The sequence below is a fragment of the Rhea americana genome, unplaced genomic scaffold (assembly GCF_003343005.1).
Source record: "Rhea americana isolate MKP2758 unplaced genomic scaffold, rheAme1 scaffold_11, whole genome shotgun sequence".
Lineage (NCBI taxonomy): Eukaryota > Metazoa > Chordata > Aves > Rheiformes > Rheidae > Rhea > Rhea americana.
Genome location: NW_028185150.1, coordinates 2,536,598 through 2,559,285, shown reverse-complemented (window position 1 = coordinate 2,559,285; position 22,688 = coordinate 2,536,598). Strand labels below are relative to the sequence as shown.

The window sequence follows — 22,688 nt, the reverse complement described above, 5'->3', positions numbered from 1 at the left end:
TGGGCAGGGAAGAAAAGGTGAAGGAATGTCCCTTTCTGTGAACAAAGAGGAGTGGTTCTGGCCAGATACAAGAGACGAAAAATTTTGCTATGAAGACTACTAAGTATTGGAACGGGACACCAAAAGAGGTGCGCCCCCCGTCTTGAAGTTTTTGATGACCTGACTGGGCAAAGCCCTAAATGGCTTGGTCCGAGTTCAGTGTTGCCCCTGCTTTGGCCAGGAAATTAGACTAGATGCTTCCTGAGATCCCTTCCCACATGAATGCCTTCATGATTCTATGACAAATGAGTTGTAGAGGTTATCTTAAACCTGTAAGTGTGTTTTGATACTTTCTGTTCTGAAGTCATGTTTTTACTAGCTTTGTGAATTGGAGAAGTTGTTTAACCTCTTCATGCTTCTGTTTTCCCCATCTGTATAATGTTTTATGATACATGGATACAGATGTTATATCAGAGTGTCTTGTGTGCTTTATTGCATTTACTTATGCATTTCTCTGTGGAAATAAATTTAATAATTTATGTAAATGCTATTAGTATATAATTTGAATAAGCAACACTATTGCTTTGGTATTTTTGTGGTATTCTAGCATGTGTGGTGTTTTTTTTTTCCTCTAGTATTTACATACTGTGAATAAGGTGGATATTTTTGGATTTATTTTGTTGACTCCTTAGGTAACTTTTTTTATTCTAGGCATGTAATTGTAGATAAATACAGATGTGACAATTAAACAAAATTCGAACTGTATAGCAGTAAAATAAAACTCAAGATTCAAACTTTCCTTATTGATATGCTGTGTTGCAGATTTTTTAGTAGTATTGTAACAGCTGTTTGTTTTCAGACTTTCCTTATAGTGGCCCCTCTTTCTGTGTTGTACAACTGGAAGAATGAGTTAGACACATGGGGCTACTTCAAAGTTGCTATCTTGCATGGTAATAAAAAGGACGACGATTTGAGTCGCATCAAGCAAGGGAAATGTGAAGTTGCCCTTACAACGTATGAGATACTTCGCCTATATTTAGAGGAGTTCAACAGGTAACAATTTTAATATATTTTGTGCAACTACGACTGTAACTGCCTTTTTAATATTAAGTTGTTCCTTACAAATATTTGTAATTCTTCCTGTGTGAAGTATTTATTATTAATTTCAATGACTTTCTATGTGGAAAAAGAATCYGTCTGTAGTAGATTTGCCGTGTACTATCTTTGCAGGGGGGATGCTTAGGAAATGTAAGTGCTTAAATAGTTTTCAGAAGGCTATAATTACAGGTAAATTAGTCTTTTTTTTCCCCCTTCCTTAGTGACCATGAAAATATTTACGTGTCTAGAGTTCATGTTTCCATAAGAACTTTCTACTCATTCTTTTGCAGCATGGCATGTAAGGTTGGAAAGTCTAATGAGTCTGCTGGTTGACTGCAACAAAGTTAAATATTTTCACATAGCTAGTCTTTGCTGTTACCCCATTCATGAAATGTTCTTAAAAGCTGCAGGAATCGTCTACCTGAAAAATCATGATAGCTAAAGATATGCAGAAGGTATTTCTATCTTTCRGTATAGTGTAAGAAAAAGGTTGCTGGAAATTTTTAGCAAATGTTTACAAGATGCTTTGCTCGTTATTTATACTTCACATTACTTTTCACAAGCTTCACAGAATTCCTAAGAACTGTGAGATGTAAGGGAGGGGGAGGAAGGGTGTATATGTGTATTGTATATGTATATATGAGAGTGTATATAGAATTTATATACCTGAGGAATTCAGCAGAATCAAGATCTTTCTGACTGCAGGTTGTATTGGAAACCCTACTTTATTTCTCCTATTCCTGTCAGTATTCTTAAACCAGGTGTTTTGCCTTACCTTTGATGTTCAGGAGTATTAGGCTCTCACCTGATCACAGCAGCCTTCTTTACTTGCTTCATCTTGGAAGTAGAGTGGAAGTTGTATGAATAACTCTGTTGATAGTAGCAACCTGCCCTTAGCTGTTAGCATTCTTGGCAGCCCTGCAGACCTTCCTGTGTTAGGTGATGGGAAAGGACTAGAGAACATCCTGGTGTTTTGGATGGTCCTCGTCAAAACAGTTGGCTCTGTTGTCAGGTCTGAGGAGAAAAAGTGTGGGTAGAAGACAGCTAAAGGTGTTAAGTTAGCCTTTTTCATGCTGTTGTTCTCTCTTTGAGAGACTCCTTAAGCTTGAACATCAAATAATGGTCAGGGAAGAGGTGCATGTGCTGCACTACCTGTATCTATATGGCAGGTGTGAGGGGTCATTGCGCTAGTAAGTATGTTGGTTCAGTGTGCAGGTTGACTGAATGGGCTCCTGCAGAACATATAACTAGATGGACCTATGGTCTTCTCTTGGCATTGAGAGAAGCTATATTTCTTGTTTAACTAGAAGGGTGGTTTGACCTCACACATYGGTGTTAAGTAAGAATCAATTATTTTAATACTGTGCAGGTTGTGGCCAATGCTGTTGATAGCTTGTGAGGGTAACTAAGCACTGGAACAAGTTGCCCGAAAGTTTGTGGAGTCTGCTTCTTTGCAGATATTGAGAAGCCATCTGGACAAAATTCTGGGCAACATGCTCTAGGTGACCCTGCTTGAGCATGGAGGTTGGACTAGATGATCTCCAGAGGTCCCTTCCAACCTCAACTATTCTGTTATGCGATCTTATGTTCAAACACTTAAGCTGGCTTGCAAGCTTTTGTAACGAATTAGCTGTGAAATCTCGTTACATCTGATTTCATGTTCTTCCATTAGCCAAACTTAAGAGTAGATATTTGAGAATTTACGTAAAGGGAAAGGAAGAATATAGAGGCTCAAAAGTGCTACAAGTTAAGCCTTCAAAATAGTCACCTAAAATACATATGACTTGCTCAGCAAAGATGTTTCCTTTTATACATGCCCGTTCCTACATTTTGCTTCTTGAAGTAACATCAAAGTGTTTTCATGTTAATACTGTGCTGATAAAGGAGATTTCTGTCTACTTTTATTTAAGCTGTGAGGTTTTTTGGAGGGGGCGGGGAGATGAAGGTTGTTTGCCCTTATCAGGTTTCAATAGTTTACCTTCAAAAAACTATGAAATTTTGTAAATTTAACTTACAAGTGGAATGAGTGCTGGTAAGAGATGCTGGATTACTCCAGAGATGGAAAGTGGTCGTCTTTCACAGAAGACATTTGATATAGTCAACTGTAGTTCCATCCATTTGACTATGTAATTTAGCCGTTTGGCTTAACTATGATCAATTAATTTACTAAGTGAATAGAATATAATGAAATGAGTAATATAGTGTAAAATAAGAAAATCAAACATAAAATTATTGTGAGTATAATAATCATCACTACTTACGTGACTCAGTACTGTGGGATTGGATAAGTAGTTTCAGTTAAGATGGTATTTTTAATCTGCAGTGTAGAGTGGTCTGCTGTCATAGTGGATGAAGCACACAGAATCAAGAATCCAAAGGCTCAAATAACGCAAACCATGAAAGCACTGAAGTGCAGTGTTCGCATAGGTCTTACTGGAACAATTCTTCAGAACAATATGAAGGAACTTTGGTGTGTCATGGACTGGTAAATAAAATGTCTTTTTATGTGGTTAAACACCTGTGTATCTTTGCCATATGGTGGGGTTGGGCTAGGGTTGTTTCAAAAACCCTCAAGGTCCTTGTGAGAATCTTTCTACTCCTCCTCTCCCCTCCAGGGGGAACTGGGATAAGTCCTAGCAGATTCATCTGCAGCATGTATTTGACAGGTATTTAATAATTTTAGAGTTCTCTTCGTTGTCTTGCTTCTTTGTGGAATTTGGGAAGCAGGGACTTTTTCCTCCCTTWATCTTTCTTTTGTAAAGGTATTCTTTTTTTCTTTTCCATCTTTCTCTCCCCCACACAGTAGAGTGAGAGTTATTTTACGTCTTTGAACAATTGCCTATGCCTTGTCCAATGCATGCAGGTCATTTTGGCTTACTTGAAAGTTGAAATTAATAATAATATTTTGACAATAATATTTGTCAAAAGGTATATATTTACAAAGCACCAATTCTTGTCCTGATAAAGTTTGAAAGGAGAGGGGAAGTTGGAAATAAATCTCGATATAAATCCAAACACAATACTAGGTATACTTACAAAGGAGAATAAAGCAAATGTATCTTAAATGTAAATGTCAAGAAAGAAATTCTTCAATGCTAAGTTTAGGATTGTACCGAGTTCATTAAAACTGTGGTGGTAGTTGGCAGCACAGTAGCTTGGAACAATCTATTACAATGATCTCTGAAGTCTTCTTGTTGGGTTTCTCGATTATAATTAAATTATAATACCTATATATCCTGATTTTAATAAAAATAATAAAGATAAACCATTGCAAACATGACTGCACAACTTTGTAATTAGGCTCCTGAATAAAAGCAGCCTTCATGTTTGAAGGTTATCTATACTTGTGACTTAGGTTGGCCTGCTGATTTTTTTTTTTTTTTTTGGAGGCCGTGTCCCTTTTTCTTTGGAGGCTCTTTTAAGATTTGAGGATCACAGTGAGTAAATGAAAAAGCTGAATGTTTGGAGGTAGTGTAAGATGTGTTTCTACTTATATGCACAGCTTTTATTCATCTCCCTAGTGATAGTTAATTTAAGACCTTGCTGTTAGCCAGAAACAATTTATGGTATGCTTTCAATCAGTGGATAGCCTGCCTTGAAGTAAAGAAAATGCTGGTATTCCCTCTCCTCATTTCACCACCTCCCTCCCCCCAACTTCTTTTATTTATTTATTTATTTTTTCCTCCTTTTGATAGGGCTGTACCAGGACTTTTGGGAACTAGAATGCATTTTGAGAAGAAGTTTTCTGATCCAGTGGAGCATGGCCAGAGGCACACTGCAACTAAAAGAGAGCTAGCAACAGGTCGCAAGGCCATGCTGAAGCTAGCAAAAAAAATGTCTGGCTGGTTCCTCAGACGTACTAAAGCTCTGATCAGTGATCAGTTACCAAAAAAAGAAGACAGGGTAAGAGCATCTGTCCATTTCAAATATAATACTAGTGAATATATCTCTTMTTTTTTGTTTTTGTTGTATTTTTTCCTTTCATCATGCCTTTAGTAGTTTGATTTTCTTTTGGGCTTAAGAACTTAGAGTCCAGAGTCTTGAAAAAAATGCACATGCAGTAGTGTGCTTTGTTCAGTAATTACTATGATTGCATGTTGAAATGGAGTTAATCAGGCATGCAAACGCTCAGCTAGACTTCTGACTAGTGATCTACACATCTATTTTTTGTGTACTTTTGTAATTACCAGTGCAATCCACTGCAATGTATGTAAATCTCTTGAAATTCTATGTTGGACTTCTGAATTCAAGACCTGTTATTTAGTACACAACAGTTTGCTTTTAACTTCCCTAAACTTCTTCATTTTCAGTCATTTAAAAAAAAAAMTGATTGTTATAGATCTGTAATCCTATTCATCTAATGTTATTGTAAACATGCAAAGAAAAAAACGCTTTATGACTATAGCTAAGAAATGTGATGAATGCTCATTAGGAATATATGTGCTTTCCGTCTAAGTAGATAAATAAATTCGTTTGCGGTTGGTTTTATTTTCAAAATTTGGTATTTGTTCTTCATTCTTAGTGTATAATAGTGTCATCTAAACATTCTTCTGAAGGAAAGATTAACAAAAATGTCAGTCAGTTGCTTTTCTAAATCTAGCAGGTTTTATTCTTTTCATTCTCTTGTTAATGTGAGTATATGTTCAAGTCACTGTTGTATTATTATAGCACAGCATGGTGGTGCTGCTGCGTGGGTGGCCTAGGTTAAGGAGTGATCTTGGGATTTCTGTCTCCTGCTGCTTAAGACTAAAGATGTCATGGAGATGCCACCCATGGCCTCTAAGAGAAGGGATAAGAGTTTTGGCAATAGCACTGTATAGATCCCTGCCTTCTCAGTGTTCTGACTGCTGTAGGCCACCATTAGACTGAACTATATTTTATTTCTTCTGCCTGTGTTAGTGTCCTACAACAGCTAGCACCTAAGAAGGAGGAAAGAAAAGGCAAAAAAAGCAACTGGCAGAACAGGAGAATCCTTACAGTTACGCATTTATTGCTCTCACTCGTCCCTATGCCTGCCTCTTTCCACCCGCAAAAGCTCTATTGAAGAGTTTGTGGAAACCTAACAGCAGATTGATGTAGCTCAAAACTGATACTCTTTGTAGTGTTTTGAGAGGAGTTCAATAATGCATTTTGACTACAGTTTCCTTTTTTGTTGTTTTGGGGGAGGAGGGTTTCAGTGTTCCGTGTTTTTGATTCTGAAATGCCCTTTGCTGTTCGTTACATGCTGAACATAACTGTGATTTGGGGTTCTCTCTTTGGCAGATGGTATACTGTTCCCTGACAGAATTCCAGAAAGCGGTATACCAGGCTGTACTGGAGACAGAGGATGTAAGCTTAGTGTTACGAGCAGGAGAACCCTGTAGCTGCAGCAGTGGCCGTAAAAGGAAGAATTGTTGTTACAAAGTAAGAACTTCTACAGTCTGGATTTTAGTCATTCCATTTTGAGCAGTAAATAGATTTCCTCAGAAGACTCCCTTCTGATGAAGAACTGTTGCAAATGTAGGTGACCTGGGCACAAGTTTAATGCTTGCATCTTTCTTTTTGGGAAATCCCATCTAGAAACATGGGATTGCATCATAAGTGCAATGAGATCAGGCACTCCAGGAGCACAGCAAAGCTGCTTTGTGTGCTCTGAGCAGGTGGCCATTATATATGCTGTGAGTTCTAGGTGCGTTCAATTAATATATGTGTGCCTGTGACACAATAGTGGTGAGTGGAATGTGCCAGTATGTCCAGTATGTCAGGCATGCTGCTTTGGTGCAGATCAACTGGTTGGTGTAGAAGCTGCAAACCAGAGGGTTTGACCCAGCAGATTGTTTGGTCTGTGATTGTTAAACCTGCAGTTGGGATTTTATCCTTCTTTGCCAGTAAATAGACATTCCTTTTTCTTCACTGAAGAGAGAGTTATGATAGCAGCCAAGTTAAAGCACAAGTGGAGCTTTTTCACTAAAGTGATAAGTCTTACAGATTTCTTCCATGTTTTCTGGTCTTCTAATGACTAGTCTAGCTTGCTGTTTGTTTTGTCTGTATCTTTCAGTAGACTGAGTTTAATTTAAGCATGGCTAATACATATTTAAGCAAATATCTCATACTCCATTTTCCCTAATTTCTTTCTGGCCTGCTTTGGTTTGTGTATTTAGGTTTTTTTCCAAATTGGGTAGCATGCCTTCTGCGTCTTTCATTTGAACATGCTGACAGAGAGATTGTTTTTAAACTGTAAGATATGAGACCTTTTCAGATGGAAATCAGAGGAAAAAATATTCTCTTTTTTTAAATTATAATTTGTATAGAACAATCCATTCAAACTGATATTGAAACATTAGATTATATACATTGGATAGTGTCCTGAAGTGAAGTAGGGTAGTAGGCTGGAAGGTATATGATCTTTCTTCTAGATGCAGTTTCTTAATTCATTATCAGTAAACTAATTCTATAGACCAAGGATTGTCGTCTTTACTGACTGTTTTTTTTTTGTAGCCTATTAATATTGTTTTGTTATACCCCAGAACAACAACTGTATCTACTCTCTCCTGCTGGAGTATTTCTTGAAGTAAGAGCACTTCTAGTTTTACGCTAAGCCTTTATTATAAGGCATTACTTGTGATGGTGATTTGCTGAAGGTTCTCCAAGAATATTAGCATCTTTTAGGTTTCTATTTCTCCTGTTTTTTTGTAGAGCAAATGACATTTGGCAGGACTGCAGATGCTTAAGAGCTCTTATGGACTGCAATATTCCAAAGTTACCCATGAAATCTAGTAACTTGAAGAGGGTAAAGAAAACCGATATTGGTCGCATCACCCAGCCAGAAAAATAGTTATCTGGTGCTATTGCTGCTGATGCAGTGGAAAGCCATAAAGAATGTTTCAGGTTATTTGAATTGTATTACTTCAGATGTTTATAAAACTTCATGAATTTTTGATGAAAAGATAAGTAGAGTTAGCAGTCACAGGGTAAGAAGTTATTCAAACATCTGGTTTTATTTATATTTAAATCAGTTGTAAAGTTACTATATTTTTGTTAGCCAAGGACTACTAGGTTATCTTAGCAAGTACTGTAGATATGCTATTTAAAACATTTAACAAACTATGAACATACSTGGACTTTTTGAGGGGATCTCAAAATAGGAATAGGATTACAAGCTAAGAAATAAAGGGTTTTGTTTACTTGCTTTTCTGTTAGAAATGCAGTATGCATCTCTTTGGAACCAATTTTATTACTACTTAGAATTGCTAGTGCAATAGATTAATGTAGTAAGCTGTTAGAATAGCCTTTGTTTCAGGATATTTCTTATTTTCAAGAGTATTTGTTTTCATGATTATTCTTCTCTTTTTGGTAGGCAAATGCTCATGGTGAAACAGTTAAGTCACTGCGTTTCAGTTACCTGACAATCCTACAGAAAGTTGCAAATCATGCTGCGCTGCTGCAGATGGATACTACTAGTAAGCAGCAGGTTAGTTTCAGAAATGCCTAAAAAGCAGACTTGTGGGAAACAAATGGGAAAAATCTTGCGTACAAATCGTTGCTGGTCTCCTTCTTGCTTTATGAATATTCATGTTTTTGAGTTCTTTGACTTTAAAAACAAACAAAAAAAACCTAACTGAAATTAAGGAATCTTGCAAAACTCCTTTTCATTCAGTAGTGCAGAATGGAGTCCTTATTTAATAGCTAGAGATGTTTTACAACCATATTTTCATTTACAGAATCACAGGATGGGTAAGCTTGGATGGGACCTCTGGAGATCATCTAGTCCAACCTCCCTGCTCAGCAGGKTCACCTAGAGCGTGTTGGACAGGGTTACATCCAGGCGGGCCTTGAAGATCTCCAGAGAAGGAGACTCCACAACCTCTCTGGGCAACCTGATCCAGTGCTCTGTCACTCTCACAGTGAAGAAATTCCCCCTCACGTTCAGGTGGCACTTCCTGTRCTTCAGATTRTGTCCATTGCCTCTTGCTCTGTCACATGGAATGACTGAAAACAGTTTGTCACTTCAGTTACTCGTAGACATTGATAAGATGCCCCTCAGTCTTCTCTTCCCCAGGCTGAAGAGGCCCAGCTCTTGCAGCCATTCCTCATAGGGGAGGTGCTCCAGCCCTCTGATCATCCTCGTAGCCCTATGCTGGACTCTCTCCAGTAGCTCCATGTCTCTGTTGTAGTGGGGAGCCCAGAACTGGACACAGTGCTCCAGATGAGGCCTCCCCAGGGCTGAGKAGAGGGACAGGATCACCTGCCTTGACCTGCTGGCAGCGCTCTTCCTGATTCAGCCCAGGATACCATTGACCTTCATGGCCACAAGGGCACATTGCTGGCTCATGGTCAGCTTGTTGTCCACGAGCACTCCCAGGTCCTTCTCTGCAGAGYYGCTTTCCAGCAGGTCAGCCCCCAGCTTGTACTGCTGCATGGAGTTATTTCTCCCTAGGTGCAGGACTCTGCACTTGCCCTTGTTGAACCTCAGGAGGTTCCTCTCTGCCCAACTCTCCAGCCTGCCCAGGTCTCTCTGAATGGCAGCAYAGMCCTGTCGTGTATCAGCCACTCCTCCCGGCTTTGTACATCGGCAAACTTGCTGAGGAGGCACTGTGTCCCCTCATCCGGGTCATTGATGGATAAGTTGAAGAGGATGGGACCCAGTACTGAGCCCTGGAGAACTCCACTAGCCACAGGCCTCCAACTGGACTCCACGCCAGTGATGATGACCCTCTGAGCTCTACCTTTTAGCCAGTTCTCAAACCACTTCACTGTCCACTCTTCCAGAGCTTGCCTGGGAGGATGTTGTGGGAGASAGTGTCAAAAACCTTGCTGAAGTCAAGGTACACAGCGTCCACTGCCCTCCCCTTGTCTACCCAACCAGTCATTCCATCAKAGAAGGCTATCAGACTGGTTAAGCAGGATTTCGCCTTGGTGAATGCATGCTGACTACTCCTGATCACCTTTTCTTCTATATGCTTGGAGATGGCATCCAGGATGAGCTGTTCCATCACCTTTCCAGGGATGGAGTGAGGCTGAAAGGCCTGTAGTTTTCTGGGTCGCCCTCCTTGCCCTTTTTGAAGACTGGAGTGACACTGACTTTCTTCCAGTCCTCAGCAGTTACCTCTCCAGTTCTCCATGACTTTCAAAGATGATGGAGAGCGGCCTGACAACAACATCTGCCAGCTCCCTCAGTACCTGTGGATGCATCCCATCTGGGCCCATGGAGTTGTGGATGTCTAGCCTGCCCAGAAGTTCTCTAATCCTATCCTCCTCAACCAAAGGAAAGTTTTCCCTTCTGCAGACTTTCTCCTTCATGTCCTGGTTCTGGGATTCTTGAGGGCTGCCCTAAGCAGTGAAGACTGAAGCAAAGAAGGCATTCAGTAATTCTGCTTTCTCTGTATCCCTTGTCACCAGGGCCCCCACCCTGTTCAGTAGGAGGCCCACATTTTCCGTAGTCCTCTTCTTGCTGCTGATGTGTTTGAAGAAGCCCTTCCTGTTGTCCTTAACATCCCTTGCCAGATTTAATTCCAACTGGGCCTTAGCCTTCTTCGTCACATTCCTGCATACTCTGTTCCTGTATTCCTCCCAGATGGCCTTTCCTTCTTTTCCACATTCTATGTACTTTCTTCTTTTGTTTGAGTTTTGCCAGGAGCTCTTTGTTCATCTATCAGGCCACCTGCCCCTTTGCTGGACTTTTTACTCAGGGGAATGTGCACTCTTGAGCTTGGAGGAAGTGATGCTTGAGTACTAGCCAGATTGGAAGTGATGCTTGTACACTAGCCAGCTCATTTAGGTGATGAAAAACTGAAAACGAGGCTCCTAAAAGCCTTGGAAAGCTTTAAAGTAAAGAGTCATTCTTGGTGATTTCTAATAGTGCTATTTCTGTTTCATTTATGAAAACTGTTCACTAACAGCTAGGCCTTTTTGCAAGCAAATAAGTAATAATAAACAGTTAGAACGTGATTTTTCTGTAGAATTTTATATTCAGAGCAGAGTCTCTCTAAAAAATATGATGAGTGTGTTTTGGTAGAAGCTGCTCAAAGAGAGAATATCAGACGTGCTGGTACGCAACTGTTGGGTAATGCAAATCTCAAGCTATCAGGGCTTGAGACTAAGAACTCTGGGCAGTCCTAGTGCAATCTCAGCCCAAGACCAGGAGTTTTGGCCATGTCTTGCAATAGTAACTGGAATCATTGGTGTCGCATTAGAATCCTATTTCTTTTTAAATGAAGAAAAAAAACTTATGCAGTAGATGTTTTATCTAACAGTTGTGTACTGAGTTAAATAAAAACATATAACTAGAAAGTTGAGTTCCTTTGGATGAGTTGTTTCAGCCAGTTAAACTCCTTTTATGGCTTACCTGCTATGCTGATGTACCTCTAATATTTAATGTCTATTCAAACTTCTTGCTTTTTTTTCAGGAAGCACATATCAAACGGGTGTGCAACCAGGTATTTTCCAGTTTTCCAGATTTTGTGCAATCAAGCAAAGATGCAGCTTTTGAAACAATTTCAGATCCAAAATACAGTGGAAAAATGAAGGTAAATTTATTTTTTAGAAGGAAAAAAATCAGATTCATATCCTGAATTTAAGACAATGTACACCTAATAGTTTCTAAATCACTCATTTGATGGTAGTGGTACTATGCTAGAGATCTCCTCTAAGGATGCTGCTTTGCAGGGACTGCAAGAAGATGTTCTGTCACCTTAAGAGTTAATAGCTTCATATGTTCAGTGACAGGCATTGAAGTGACCCTTACATTCAAGGATGAAACACTGGAGGACAGTTTCATGAAGACATCAACTCAGTGGTAGTCAAAAGTCAAATTAAGCCTTTGAACCCTTTAGAAAAGGAACAGAGAACAAATGAAAATCATTATGAAATTCATTATTTGTGTGCTCTTTCAATACTGTGAGTAGTTCCAGTCCTTCCTCTCAAAAAAGGATATGTGAGACTTGGAAGAGATTTTGAGAAGGGTGACAGGTGCTCAGAGCTGAGGCTAGTTTCCATATGAGTAACAATCAAGTAGGCTGGGGGAAAAATAAGACTTCAAAATGTGACAGAGGTCTGTGCTGTCATGGGTAGCATGGAGATACTGGAAATGTATTGAACAGTCACTGTCTGTTCGAATTTTGACGACATCAAAAGAAGTTAATAAGAGCCAGGCTGAAGATGAACAAAAACTTATGTTGAGTATAAATCTGGAATTCTATGCCTTAGAAACCATAAGGCTTTCTGGGTTCAAAGGGGGACTATTAATAACTGGAAGGGAGACCCATTCAAGGTAACTAAAGAGAAAATTAAACCAGGCTTAGGACCATTCCTGAGCTGAAAATAACGAGAGTGAGAAGGTATGCAGGATGAAGTATGCTGTATGTTTACACTTCCAAAATAACACAATATCCACAACTGTTGCGGCAAGGCCATTTTTTTATATCACATTACTGATTTGTTATTATGCAAGCAGTATCTTTCTTTTCTGTTACTACATACATGAGGTGTGCGTATTGCCTGCTATATACACATAATTGTGTCCCAATAGTCAGTTTTATTCTTAAATTCACTGCCAGCAAATATTTTATATACACACACATATATATACACACACACACATACATATATATATATAAATATGTATATCTACATATCTAAAAATCAAGTTAGTGAACTTCGGTGGTGGTTGTGAGATCCTTCTTTTATTCCCTGAATGAATTTTCCTGTGTCTAGAAATCCATTACAGGCTAGTAATATGGACTTCACTCCAACAGTACCTTATGACACTTTTGTTACATGTTTTTTGACACTGTAGTGAACAGTTCAGAATCACCTGAGTTTAGATAATGGTGTCAGCACCAAATGCTCTAAAAGCCTGCAGCTTCCAAAGCTGCCAGCCAGTGAGAAGCAGTCCCAAAAGGTGTCGGTGGGACTGAGTTGCTTCTTAGATGGGATGGGCTACAGCTTCCTCCAGGGGTGCACCTGGCTGTGGCTATGTGGACTCCATGTAACCTTGATCAGTAGCAGTGAGGCTTTTCCCATRTTAATACAGAGCGGCCTTGAGTGATAAGGAAGTGGGTTTTACTGTTGCAGTGCCAGAGTAGGCACATAAGTGAGCATAAAAGAGCTCACTTTTATGAGCTTCTTGATGAGCTTGTATGACCTTCTTAAGTATACTGGACTTGTGCCAGTGGCTTGATATTTGTGAGGGTCCGGCAAGTTGGATGTTTAGTTTTGACACTGATTAGAAAAACATCTGAGCTATCACTGTATAAATGACAGTTCAATTTATATTTAGGAAATAATACTCAAACATAGGTATAGCCAGATGAGAGTAAGTGACTCAAAGTAGTTAGCTACTTACAAGATGATTCATCTGKTTTTTTTTTGATTATTAGTGAGTCAGCGATACTCATCTTCATTCTGTCTCATTAGAGACTTTCCTCACATGATATATTGTGCTTTTTCTTTGATTTTTGATCTTTTATCATCAATGTTCATGTATTTCAAGGTATTTTTCTGTACAGACTGTAGGTAATTGCAAAAAAAACCCCTGAACGGATAATGGGATGTTCCTGAGATGAGCTTTACTATGGCAATTTCCCTTAAAATAAGAATCATAGAATCAGTAAGGCTGGAAGGGACCTCTGGAGATCATCTAGTCCAACCTCCCTGCTCAGCAGGGTCACCTAGAGCGTGTTGGACAGGGTTACATCCAGGCGGGCCTTGAAGATCTCCAGAGAAGGAGACTCCACAACCTCTCTGGGCAACCTGATCCAGTGCTCTGTCACTCTCACAGTGAAGAAATTCCCCCTCACGTTCAGGTGGCACTTCCTGTGCTTCAGATTGTGTCCATTGCCTCTTGCTCTGTCACATGGAATGACTGAAAACAGTTTGTCCCCATGCCCTTGACACCCTCCCTTCAGGTACTTGTACACCTTGACAAGATCACCCCTCAGTCTTCTCTTCCCCAGGCTGAAGAGGCCCAGCTCTTGCAGCYATTCCTCATAGGGGAGGTGCTCCAGCCCTCTGATCATCCTCGTAGCCCTATGCTGGACTCTTTCCAGTAGCTCCATGTCTCTGTTGTAGTGGGGAGCCCAGAACTGGACACAGTGCTCGAGATGTGACCTTAACCAGGGCTGAGTAGTGGGACAGGATCACCTGCCTTGACCTGCTGGCAGCRCTCTTCCTGATTCAGCCCAGGATACCATTGACCTTCATGGCCACAAGGGCACATTGCTGGCTCATGGTCAGCTTGTTGTCCACGAGCACTCCCAGGTCCTTCTCTGCAGAGTCGCTTTCCAGCAGGTCAGCCCCCAGCTTGTACTGCTGCATGGAGTTATTTCTCCCTAGGTGCAGGACTCTGCACTTGCCCTTGTTGAACCTCAGGAGGTTCCTCTCTGCCCAACTCTCCAGCCTGCCCAGGTCTCTCTGAATGGCAGCATAGCCCTGTCGTGTATCAGCCACTCCTCCCGGCTTTGTACATCGGCAAACTTGCTGAGGAGGCACTGTGTCCCCTCATCCGGGTCATTGATGGAYAAGTTGAAGAGGATGGGACCCAGTACTGAGCCCTGGAGAACTATAAAATCCCATCTATAAAAATACATTGTATAAAATACAGGCAGGGCTATGTTGGCGACAGCCTAGTAGATCTATAGTGTGTCTTTCCACTGTTAGTGACCTCTGGGTTTGTATATCTGATGCCTTACTGTAGAAATCTACCATCTATTTCAGTCCCTCAAATTTTTAAAATTTGTGTAAGGAGTGAACAAATGGCTTGTATTGATGGAAGTAGATCTGCCTTCTCTGTTAAAGGGAACTTGAGTTTTCTGTCAATTCAGGAAATAGGTCTTAGCACAGACGTAATATCCTGAAGTGTATAGTGATATCTTTGTGCTTTAAAGGAAGAGTGTGGTGTCTAATACTAGATTTACAGGGACTGTATAGTTTAAGATGGCTGGATTTTTAACATCCTATCGTTGTACTGAAAGCTAGAGGTGATTAATTTCATTTATCTGAAGTTGGGCACATATTGGGAGCCTTCTGTAGCCGAATATATAATCTCAAAGTTTTTTTGTTAATTACAGAAGAGACTTATCAGTGTTTATTTTAGATTTTAAAAAACAAGAACATTGTTTTACACAATTGTCCAGGTAGTCATCATTGAAAAAAAGAAAAGTTGTTCTTGAGTCCATTAAATTTTACTTCAGGATAATTATAATACCAAAAATTGTTTCACAATCTGTTRTGGTAGTGGTATTTTGTTTGTTTTTCTTAATACTGATGCAGATTGCATTGGAAGCTTATCTTCTGAAAGAAAATTGACTAACTTCTGCTTTCTGTTCTTATTTTTTTTGAAGAAGTTGTTTTGATGGTTTTGTTTTTTATACTCTGAGATCTGGAGGATTTTTCACCTCTTACTATGAAAAAGTGCACAGAGTCATCACATATTAGAACTTGAAAGCTACTTTATATTCTTTGTTTACATCCTGGGAAATAACAAATTATGGTGAGATGTTTTTAATAACCTTGTTCCACTTTAATAATTGAAATTTTTTATTCTATATGTTACGGGTATTTTAGATATTAATTGAAATGGTACTATAACTTTCTTGTGAAAATTTAAGCAAACAGATATTATTTGGTTCATTTGATTAAAATTTAGTATGAAGTATCCAGAAAATTTGGCATAGATACTTCTTTTGTAGATAAGCATATTTGCAAAGGAAAAGTTTGTGGCATTAGTTTAGTTTATTCCAGAGAGAGAAAGAAAGGAAAAATAAGGAGGGATTTATTAGCAAAGCTGATTAGCTAAGCAGTTGTAGTTGTTTTGCAGAGATGCGAAAGTAGTGTATCTGCCAAAATACCTTCTGTTCTCTGACTAAGCACAGATAAAATGGATGGGGAAACACACTCTGTTTTTTGTACTGTGGGATGTTCCTAGAGCCAACAGTAAGGCTGGAATTGCTTATGTGTAGGTGTGAAGGCTTGAAATAAGGGCATTTGTGTCCTGTATTGTGCAGGTGTCTTGGCTGCACTCACCTACAACTGCCTACAAGATGTAGAATTTACAGCAAGCCATCCTGGGAATGATTCAGAATTTAAGATTACAAGAAGGACCTAGGGAAGACAATCCCTATAATCCAAATGTGCCTATATAAGCATTGCTCATACAACTATGGCTCTAATTAATGTCTTCATTGTAGAGGGAGGTGGGTACTATAGAATAAGGTGATCTTAGCTTAAGCTGTTTTTTTCTGGAATTATCCCCTTATTTTCAGTCATACTGCAAAGCACACTTTTCAGAAGGCTTTGCTTATACATTCTATTGCAACATGAATTTCATGGCTAGGTTTTAACTTGAAATAGTTGATTATATGAGAACTGAAGTAACAGGAGTGTGCTGCAATGTGGGAGACTAGTATTTTTCCATCATGAAGTAGAGGAGTGCAAGAGTAAATGAAGTGAATTATAACAGTAGATGACTCCATTACTTTTGAAACACAAAGACTGCAGATTGCAATTTGACCACACAGAAGTATCATGGACTTATTTCAAAAGAAGTGAGGTAAGTGAAGTACAGAAAATAGTTTAAAATCTGCAGTAACCTTTGTAACTGCCTTGTCGGATTATTTCTACAGTTTTGTTAAAATTCAGGCTAAGACGACTATTAAATGTCTGGGCTTTTAAAATAATATATGTATTTTTAAACTGCCATTACAATATTGTCACAGAAACTTATTCAGGGAGTTTTGGAGCACTCTTTTTAATTAATGGAAATCCCTTGAGAATAACTGTATTGGATTGAATTATTTATTTTGCCTGACATTSTTATTTCAGTAGGAAAGCACAAGTCTATGGGAGTACCTTGCAAATAATAAATTCCACCAGTGGATAAGACCCTAACCCAGGCAGGCATAGTTTTGAAACCTTAAACTTTGTAGGCTAGAATGGGTGGCTGTATACAGATAAGGTGTTCTCAGATGAAGAAGTAATTTTTTGTCACAGACAAACGAATCATTATAATGTATAACATGGGAGGCATTTAAATCCATGTAGCCTATACCAAACATCACATTATTTTTCCTCAAGTATGATGAAGGATTTTTTGAAATAACTACTTTCAGAATGGTACTCTGGTGTGCAAGCGTACTGTTTATTTCTCTTCAGTATAAAGCTATTCATTAATTTTCCCTGCTTGTCAGAGCTCTTTTTTATACTCTAGAATACCTAAAATCCTAGAACAGGCATGACATTGATCCATTTTGTTTAGACAAACTGGGTGGATTTGTTTCCATTCTCCTGTAGGGCATTAATTATTTGACCTGTACTTATTATTCTAATAATAACAACAACAACACAGTAGCCACATTCCTCCTGCTTTAAAAGCATGCTGCTGTTTCTTTTACCCCTTTTCTTCTTGATTTGTCTAACAAAATGCAAATGTTAGGCATTTAACTCTGGTTAAATTACCTAATGTTTTTTTTTTACTCGTACAGTTGACCCTGTTCTATATATTGTTGTAATGAAATAAGCCAAAATTACCTTGTTTGTGCCTTTTTTTTACTTGTAAGTGACTGACCAGTATATATGAAAGGAGATATGAGTGATGTAGAATTACTATTTTATATTCAAGATATTACCCAGAACTGTAAAATTAATTAAACATTCCACATTATTTGGTTGTCCAAGATAGGTTTTAGTGAAATCTGTATTGATTAATATTATTTATCACTGAATAAATATATTTTTTAAATATTTATTGCCCAGTGGGAGAAAGCTACATACATGATACAGAAATTCTTCTTTTCCCTTTTGTGTATTGCTTCTGCATGGTACTCTGGAGCTGCATTGCCAGATGTGGACATGCTTCTTTTGAAAATAACAGTATCACTATTATACATGAGGCTCTGGATTATTTGCTTCCCCACTAGAAGAACATTGTGTGTGGGCAGATTATTGGCATTTCAAGGTCTGCACAGAGTCTGGGAAGCTGAGGCCTACTGTAAACAGAGCAACAGAAGAGAGTGGGAGCAGGAGGGGCATACATCTCACTGATTATTTTAAGAAGACGAGTTCCAAGAAGTTCTGAACTCAGATGTAGTACAGCAAACTTAAATAGACCTTCCTGTTTTCAGAGGAACTRTGAGTTTGTTAAAGAATCAAAACCTGACCTAGCACGTAGGTAATACTTTGTTGCAGACTTCTAGACCAAAATGTTCATTAACACAAGTAACTTCTGAACTTGCCTTCTGTAATATGATTACCTTTTCAAAATGACATCACAGTGGAGCTCAATGAAAAATGAATAGATCCAGCATCTCTGTTACTTTTGGCGTATTATGTTGCTAACAAAGTGTTTTTGTTATTCCAGTATTTAGCTTTGCAAACAATTAGCAGAGTGGTCTGCTAAAAGGTTGAAAACACAAGTAATCGTGTGTGAGATGACCTTTTTATCTGTGATTCATTTCCAGGTCCTTCAGCAGCTTTTGAATCACTTCAGAAAAAACAAGGATAAAGTACTTCTTTTCTCCTTTTCCACAAAGGTGAGGTCCGTATGATTTGTATCAGTTAACTGCAGCAGTAAGTTCTGAAATGTAAAGTGCTGAGGACATGAGCAACTGTCAACCACACTTCCTTTCTCCGCGTGCTTTGGGAAATATTGTTAAGAAGAACAGTGCGCAGCACTGCAGAACTATATGGAAACCTTATGTTATGTGAGGACAATGATGATAGTAAAATATAATGCTCTGCTTTATTCCTTAGAACTTTTTTAATTGTTGTGTTTCTATAAGTGCATACAGCTCATGCTGAAATCACCTGTGCATAATGGGTTAGAACAGTGTCAATGCAAAATACCAGTGAAGTATCATACGGTATTTGGGTTAGCACTATGAAGCATTTGAATTCCCTCTGTTTTACTGGTTTTTGACCATCAGCAGTGCTTGAACTTAATTTCAGAGATTTGATTACAGCAGTTGTTTGAACTTGGTTTGAAGTTAAGTGTTTAACTGGAGTTAGAGATGTGTGTGCACTTCATTTTCATGGATGTGCTCCCTGATTTCCTTACTATGGAATGTTTTCTGAAATGGTGTAAGCTATAATACAAGTTTATTTAAATATTTACCATGATAGTACTAAAGAAGTATTAAAGATTAGTGTGAATGACAGTTCAAATCTTAATTTTTTTTTTGTGACTTTAAGGAAGATTACAAATTTAGTACTGAGATACGGTAGCAAAATGCTTGATGGTTAAGCAGAAACATATAGATAAAGGTTAGTAAAATGTTTGGACTGTGATTCATGATCTTTAAAAACAGTCTGTCTTCTAGTTGCTGTAATATCTTTCACTCCCTCACTCTGAAATCTGGCTGGGCATACCAGCTTCTTTCTCTGATCTGGCTCTGGAGATCATTTACCATACTTCAAGCCATTTTAACTTGCTAAGATGGCAGGAAAATGTTTAAATTGCCAGCCAGCTTATTGAGTTGAATCACTCAGACCTGGGACAGGCAGCCAAGGTTAGAAGAGAGAGCAAGGCTGCTGCAGACCAAAATTAATCACCTTAGGCTGATGTAGAGAAAGGTGAATCAAAGGTGTTGATAGCAAAATGGAGAAAATTTGTCCTCATTTTTGGTGCTTGGTCTGTTAGAAAGAACATGGCCTCTATGGCTATGTTTAATTAAAAAAAGATACTAAAAAGTACTTAATTCTTTTTCCCCCCCCTCAGTTGCTCGATGTATTGGAACAGTACTGTATGGCATCTGGGCTAGATTACCGAAGACTTGATGGGAATACAAAATCAGAAGATAGGATCAGAATTGTAAGAGAGTTCAACAGCACTCAAGAAATTAACATATGCCTTGTATCAACGATGTAAGAAAATTTAACTTCTGGTCTTTTTCTTTTGTGCTGCCTTTCTAGCATTTATAAAATAAGTTACTCTACATTTTACTTGATTACCTTGTGAGGAATTAMTTTTTTGAGAAAGGGCATTTTTCCTTTGTCTGCTGGTAAACAGATGAACTGCTGTGGGTTGAGGCTTCTTAAAATACCTGGAAAATTCCCTTCTTCCCTTCTCCCCTGCTTTTGAGGATCTCAGATCTGAAGCAAGTGAGTTTTCTGATTCCTGATTTTAAAATTCTGGTTGCTGTAGGAGTGAGAAAACAATTACTGACATAATGTACTGATTCACAGAAAGCTTACTTTACTAGAGACAGGCTCTATTTCTTGTACAGTTCTAGCAGAACTAGTAAGTGGGTGTGAATACAAAATGCTGCATTGAACTGAAGAATTCTCTCTTGATGTTTTGTAGTTTATTAACCAAGTTAATTAATGTGTTTAAAATAGTTCAGTCTAAGAYGGTTTCTGTACACTGCTAAAAATGTACTTCATCAGATCTACTTATCARTAGTGAATTATGCTGGAATAGCGCCATATGTTCAATTATAAGTAATGAAAATATACTGACAATTCTTGGATTTTCGTTCTGGTTACTTCTGTTTCAGCTTAAATGAAGCTTGTAACCATGCAAAAGTAGAAAGGAAACAGAGAGAAGTTAAATCGTTCTGTCCAGAGGGAAACTCAGTGAAACATGCAACCAGGGCTGCTCTTGTCTATACTGTCACTTCCTCTTCCTTTACAAAAAACATGCACATCAGAGTTYGGTAGGGTGAGATACCTGTCCACACTAACTCCTTTTAATTAGCAGTCAGCCATCATYTTAAACATCGTTGCAAATGGGTAAACATCAGAAACAGTCTTCAGATGCTCTCTGGTGTATGTGGGCAGGGTTATGAAAAGATTTGTGGTGCTGGTTGTCTGTGCTTGCTTTATTGCTTGTAATCTCATTGAATTTTAGTATCTGGCCCTGAGTGTCACTAAGACCTTCTCCAGGCTAAGCAATTCTTTTTCCATGAAAATAGCACAGAATTTCTGCATCTGTAGCATTAGAAAAAACTTGATAGTTGGTGCTTTTATCAGTCTGCTTTCCTTTCATAACCGTAACCTTTTCAATTCTTTTTTTATTAATTTACATTAGAAATAAAATGAAGTTCAGTTAAACAAAGATGAATTTTCTCCTCCCTTTTATATGAGCTTGTGAAGGCAGAGGTTGGCGAGCTTTACCTGCCTGTCGATGGTGCTTGAAAGCAGAGCCTTGATTCTTAGTGTTTCTCATCTTATTGAGGAAATGGAAGAAACGACCAAACACAGTCAACATAACGTTTGTTTACTAAGAGAAGCAGAAGGTGCAGTTCTTAGTGTCACACACTACATACATCACAGTTAACAAATAGGGGTGTTTCTGCTTCCTTGATGTACAGTCATAGAACCAACTTTAATTGTGTAATCCTTTGGAAATCAGAAAGTGATCTATTGCAGTTCTTYACAAAGATTCTGGTTTTGTCCTACTCACATTTCGGACACTAAGACTTTATAGTATCTTCTTTATTTCTTAATGCACAGTAACTTGACAGAATTGGGTCATACTCCTCTGTACTTTCCTGCAAAGTTTTTGGCTGACTGTTCTATGCAGTCAACTTGTATGTGTTCTGAAAGCTCCCGTTACTCAAAGAGGCAAATGTTGATTTTTCACTGAAAACATTTGCACATTCTTTTGGCTGCAAAATGCGTTCTGCAAAGGTTAAATTCCCAGCATAGTGGTTGTGAGCCTGCCATTTTATTCCATGTGCACAATTAACATAAAACTTTAAACAAGTGGCATCAATCTATAAATTACTGCATTGTAATGCAGACAGTGGTAATGACTGTTAAACTTACAAGGTTCCTGTGGTGTAGTCCATTTTTAGTACCGGCAAAATATACCCTTTCTGCTTGGAATGGCTTATGCATAGCCCACAGACAAACATTTTGGAAATCCTGGTTTTAATTGGTTGATCTGTTTGTGAGAAGTGGGATTTAAACAATAAAGCTTTTAAAAATWACTGTGAAATTATATCTCTGTAGTTTGACCTCAGATCTTGTATTTAATGCTAATATTGATCACAGTTGTATAGATATCTGTAGTGTTTGCAAAACTCTGGATGTTGACAGAAAATATTGTTGGTTTCTGCAGAGCTTATTAATTCCATCAGACCAGTAGCTTTAGATCATGAATTTCAGAATTTCAGTCTAGTTGTATGCAAGAAATATGTATAGTCCTCTTGGAACTTCTAAGGTTTATGTCTTTTTTATTTTATTTTTTTTTTTTTTGTCATGCTTACAAAGACTAAACACTGAAATAGCTACTGAAGTTGCTAACAAGACAGGGGACTGTTAGAGCTTGCAATTCCTTCGATGCAGGGGGAGCTGCATGTGACGCTGAGTCTGGGCAGTCCTAGTCCATCGTAAGGTTCTGGAAGATGTAAGAGTAGCTAACATTCACACCACTGAAGCTAAATCGCTATTCACCAGGTTTTCCAGACTAGTCTTTCACTTACAGTTTTTCTGAAGGAATTAATCTAAACCCATTTCTTCTTGTTGGTTTCCTTTTTTTAAAAAAAAAAAAAATCAGCAAGGTGCTAAGGTGCTTAGATGATAGAGATAAGGTTGGAAGAAGTTTGCAGGTAGCTTTTATCATGGATGGTTACAGTATGCACTTCCATTCTACCTGCAACATTCTCCAGGGCTGCTGTCCATTACTTTGAATGTCT

General features: G+C 38.5%; 1 protein-coding gene across 1 annotated transcript in view; it reads left to right on the top strand.

Annotated features, from left to right (window-relative positions):
- Positions 1–22,688, top strand: part of ERCC6L2 (ERCC excision repair 6 like 2) — a 194,516-nt gene that overhangs the window by 139,708 nt on the left and 32,120 nt on the right. Inside the window, exons 6-13 of the mRNA XM_085312189.1 lie at positions 839–1,032; positions 3,401–3,562; positions 4,773–4,980; positions 6,340–6,480; positions 8,414–8,527; positions 11,463–11,582; positions 18,510–18,581; positions 19,766–19,911. Coding sequence (XP_085168315.1) covers positions 839–1,032; positions 3,401–3,562; positions 4,773–4,980; positions 6,340–6,480; positions 8,414–8,527; positions 11,463–11,582; positions 18,510–18,581; positions 19,766–19,911 — 1,157 coding nt within the window. The remainder of the gene's footprint in view (positions 1–838; positions 1,033–3,400; positions 3,563–4,772; positions 4,981–6,339; positions 6,481–8,413; positions 8,528–11,462; positions 11,583–18,509; positions 18,582–19,765; positions 19,912–22,688) is intronic.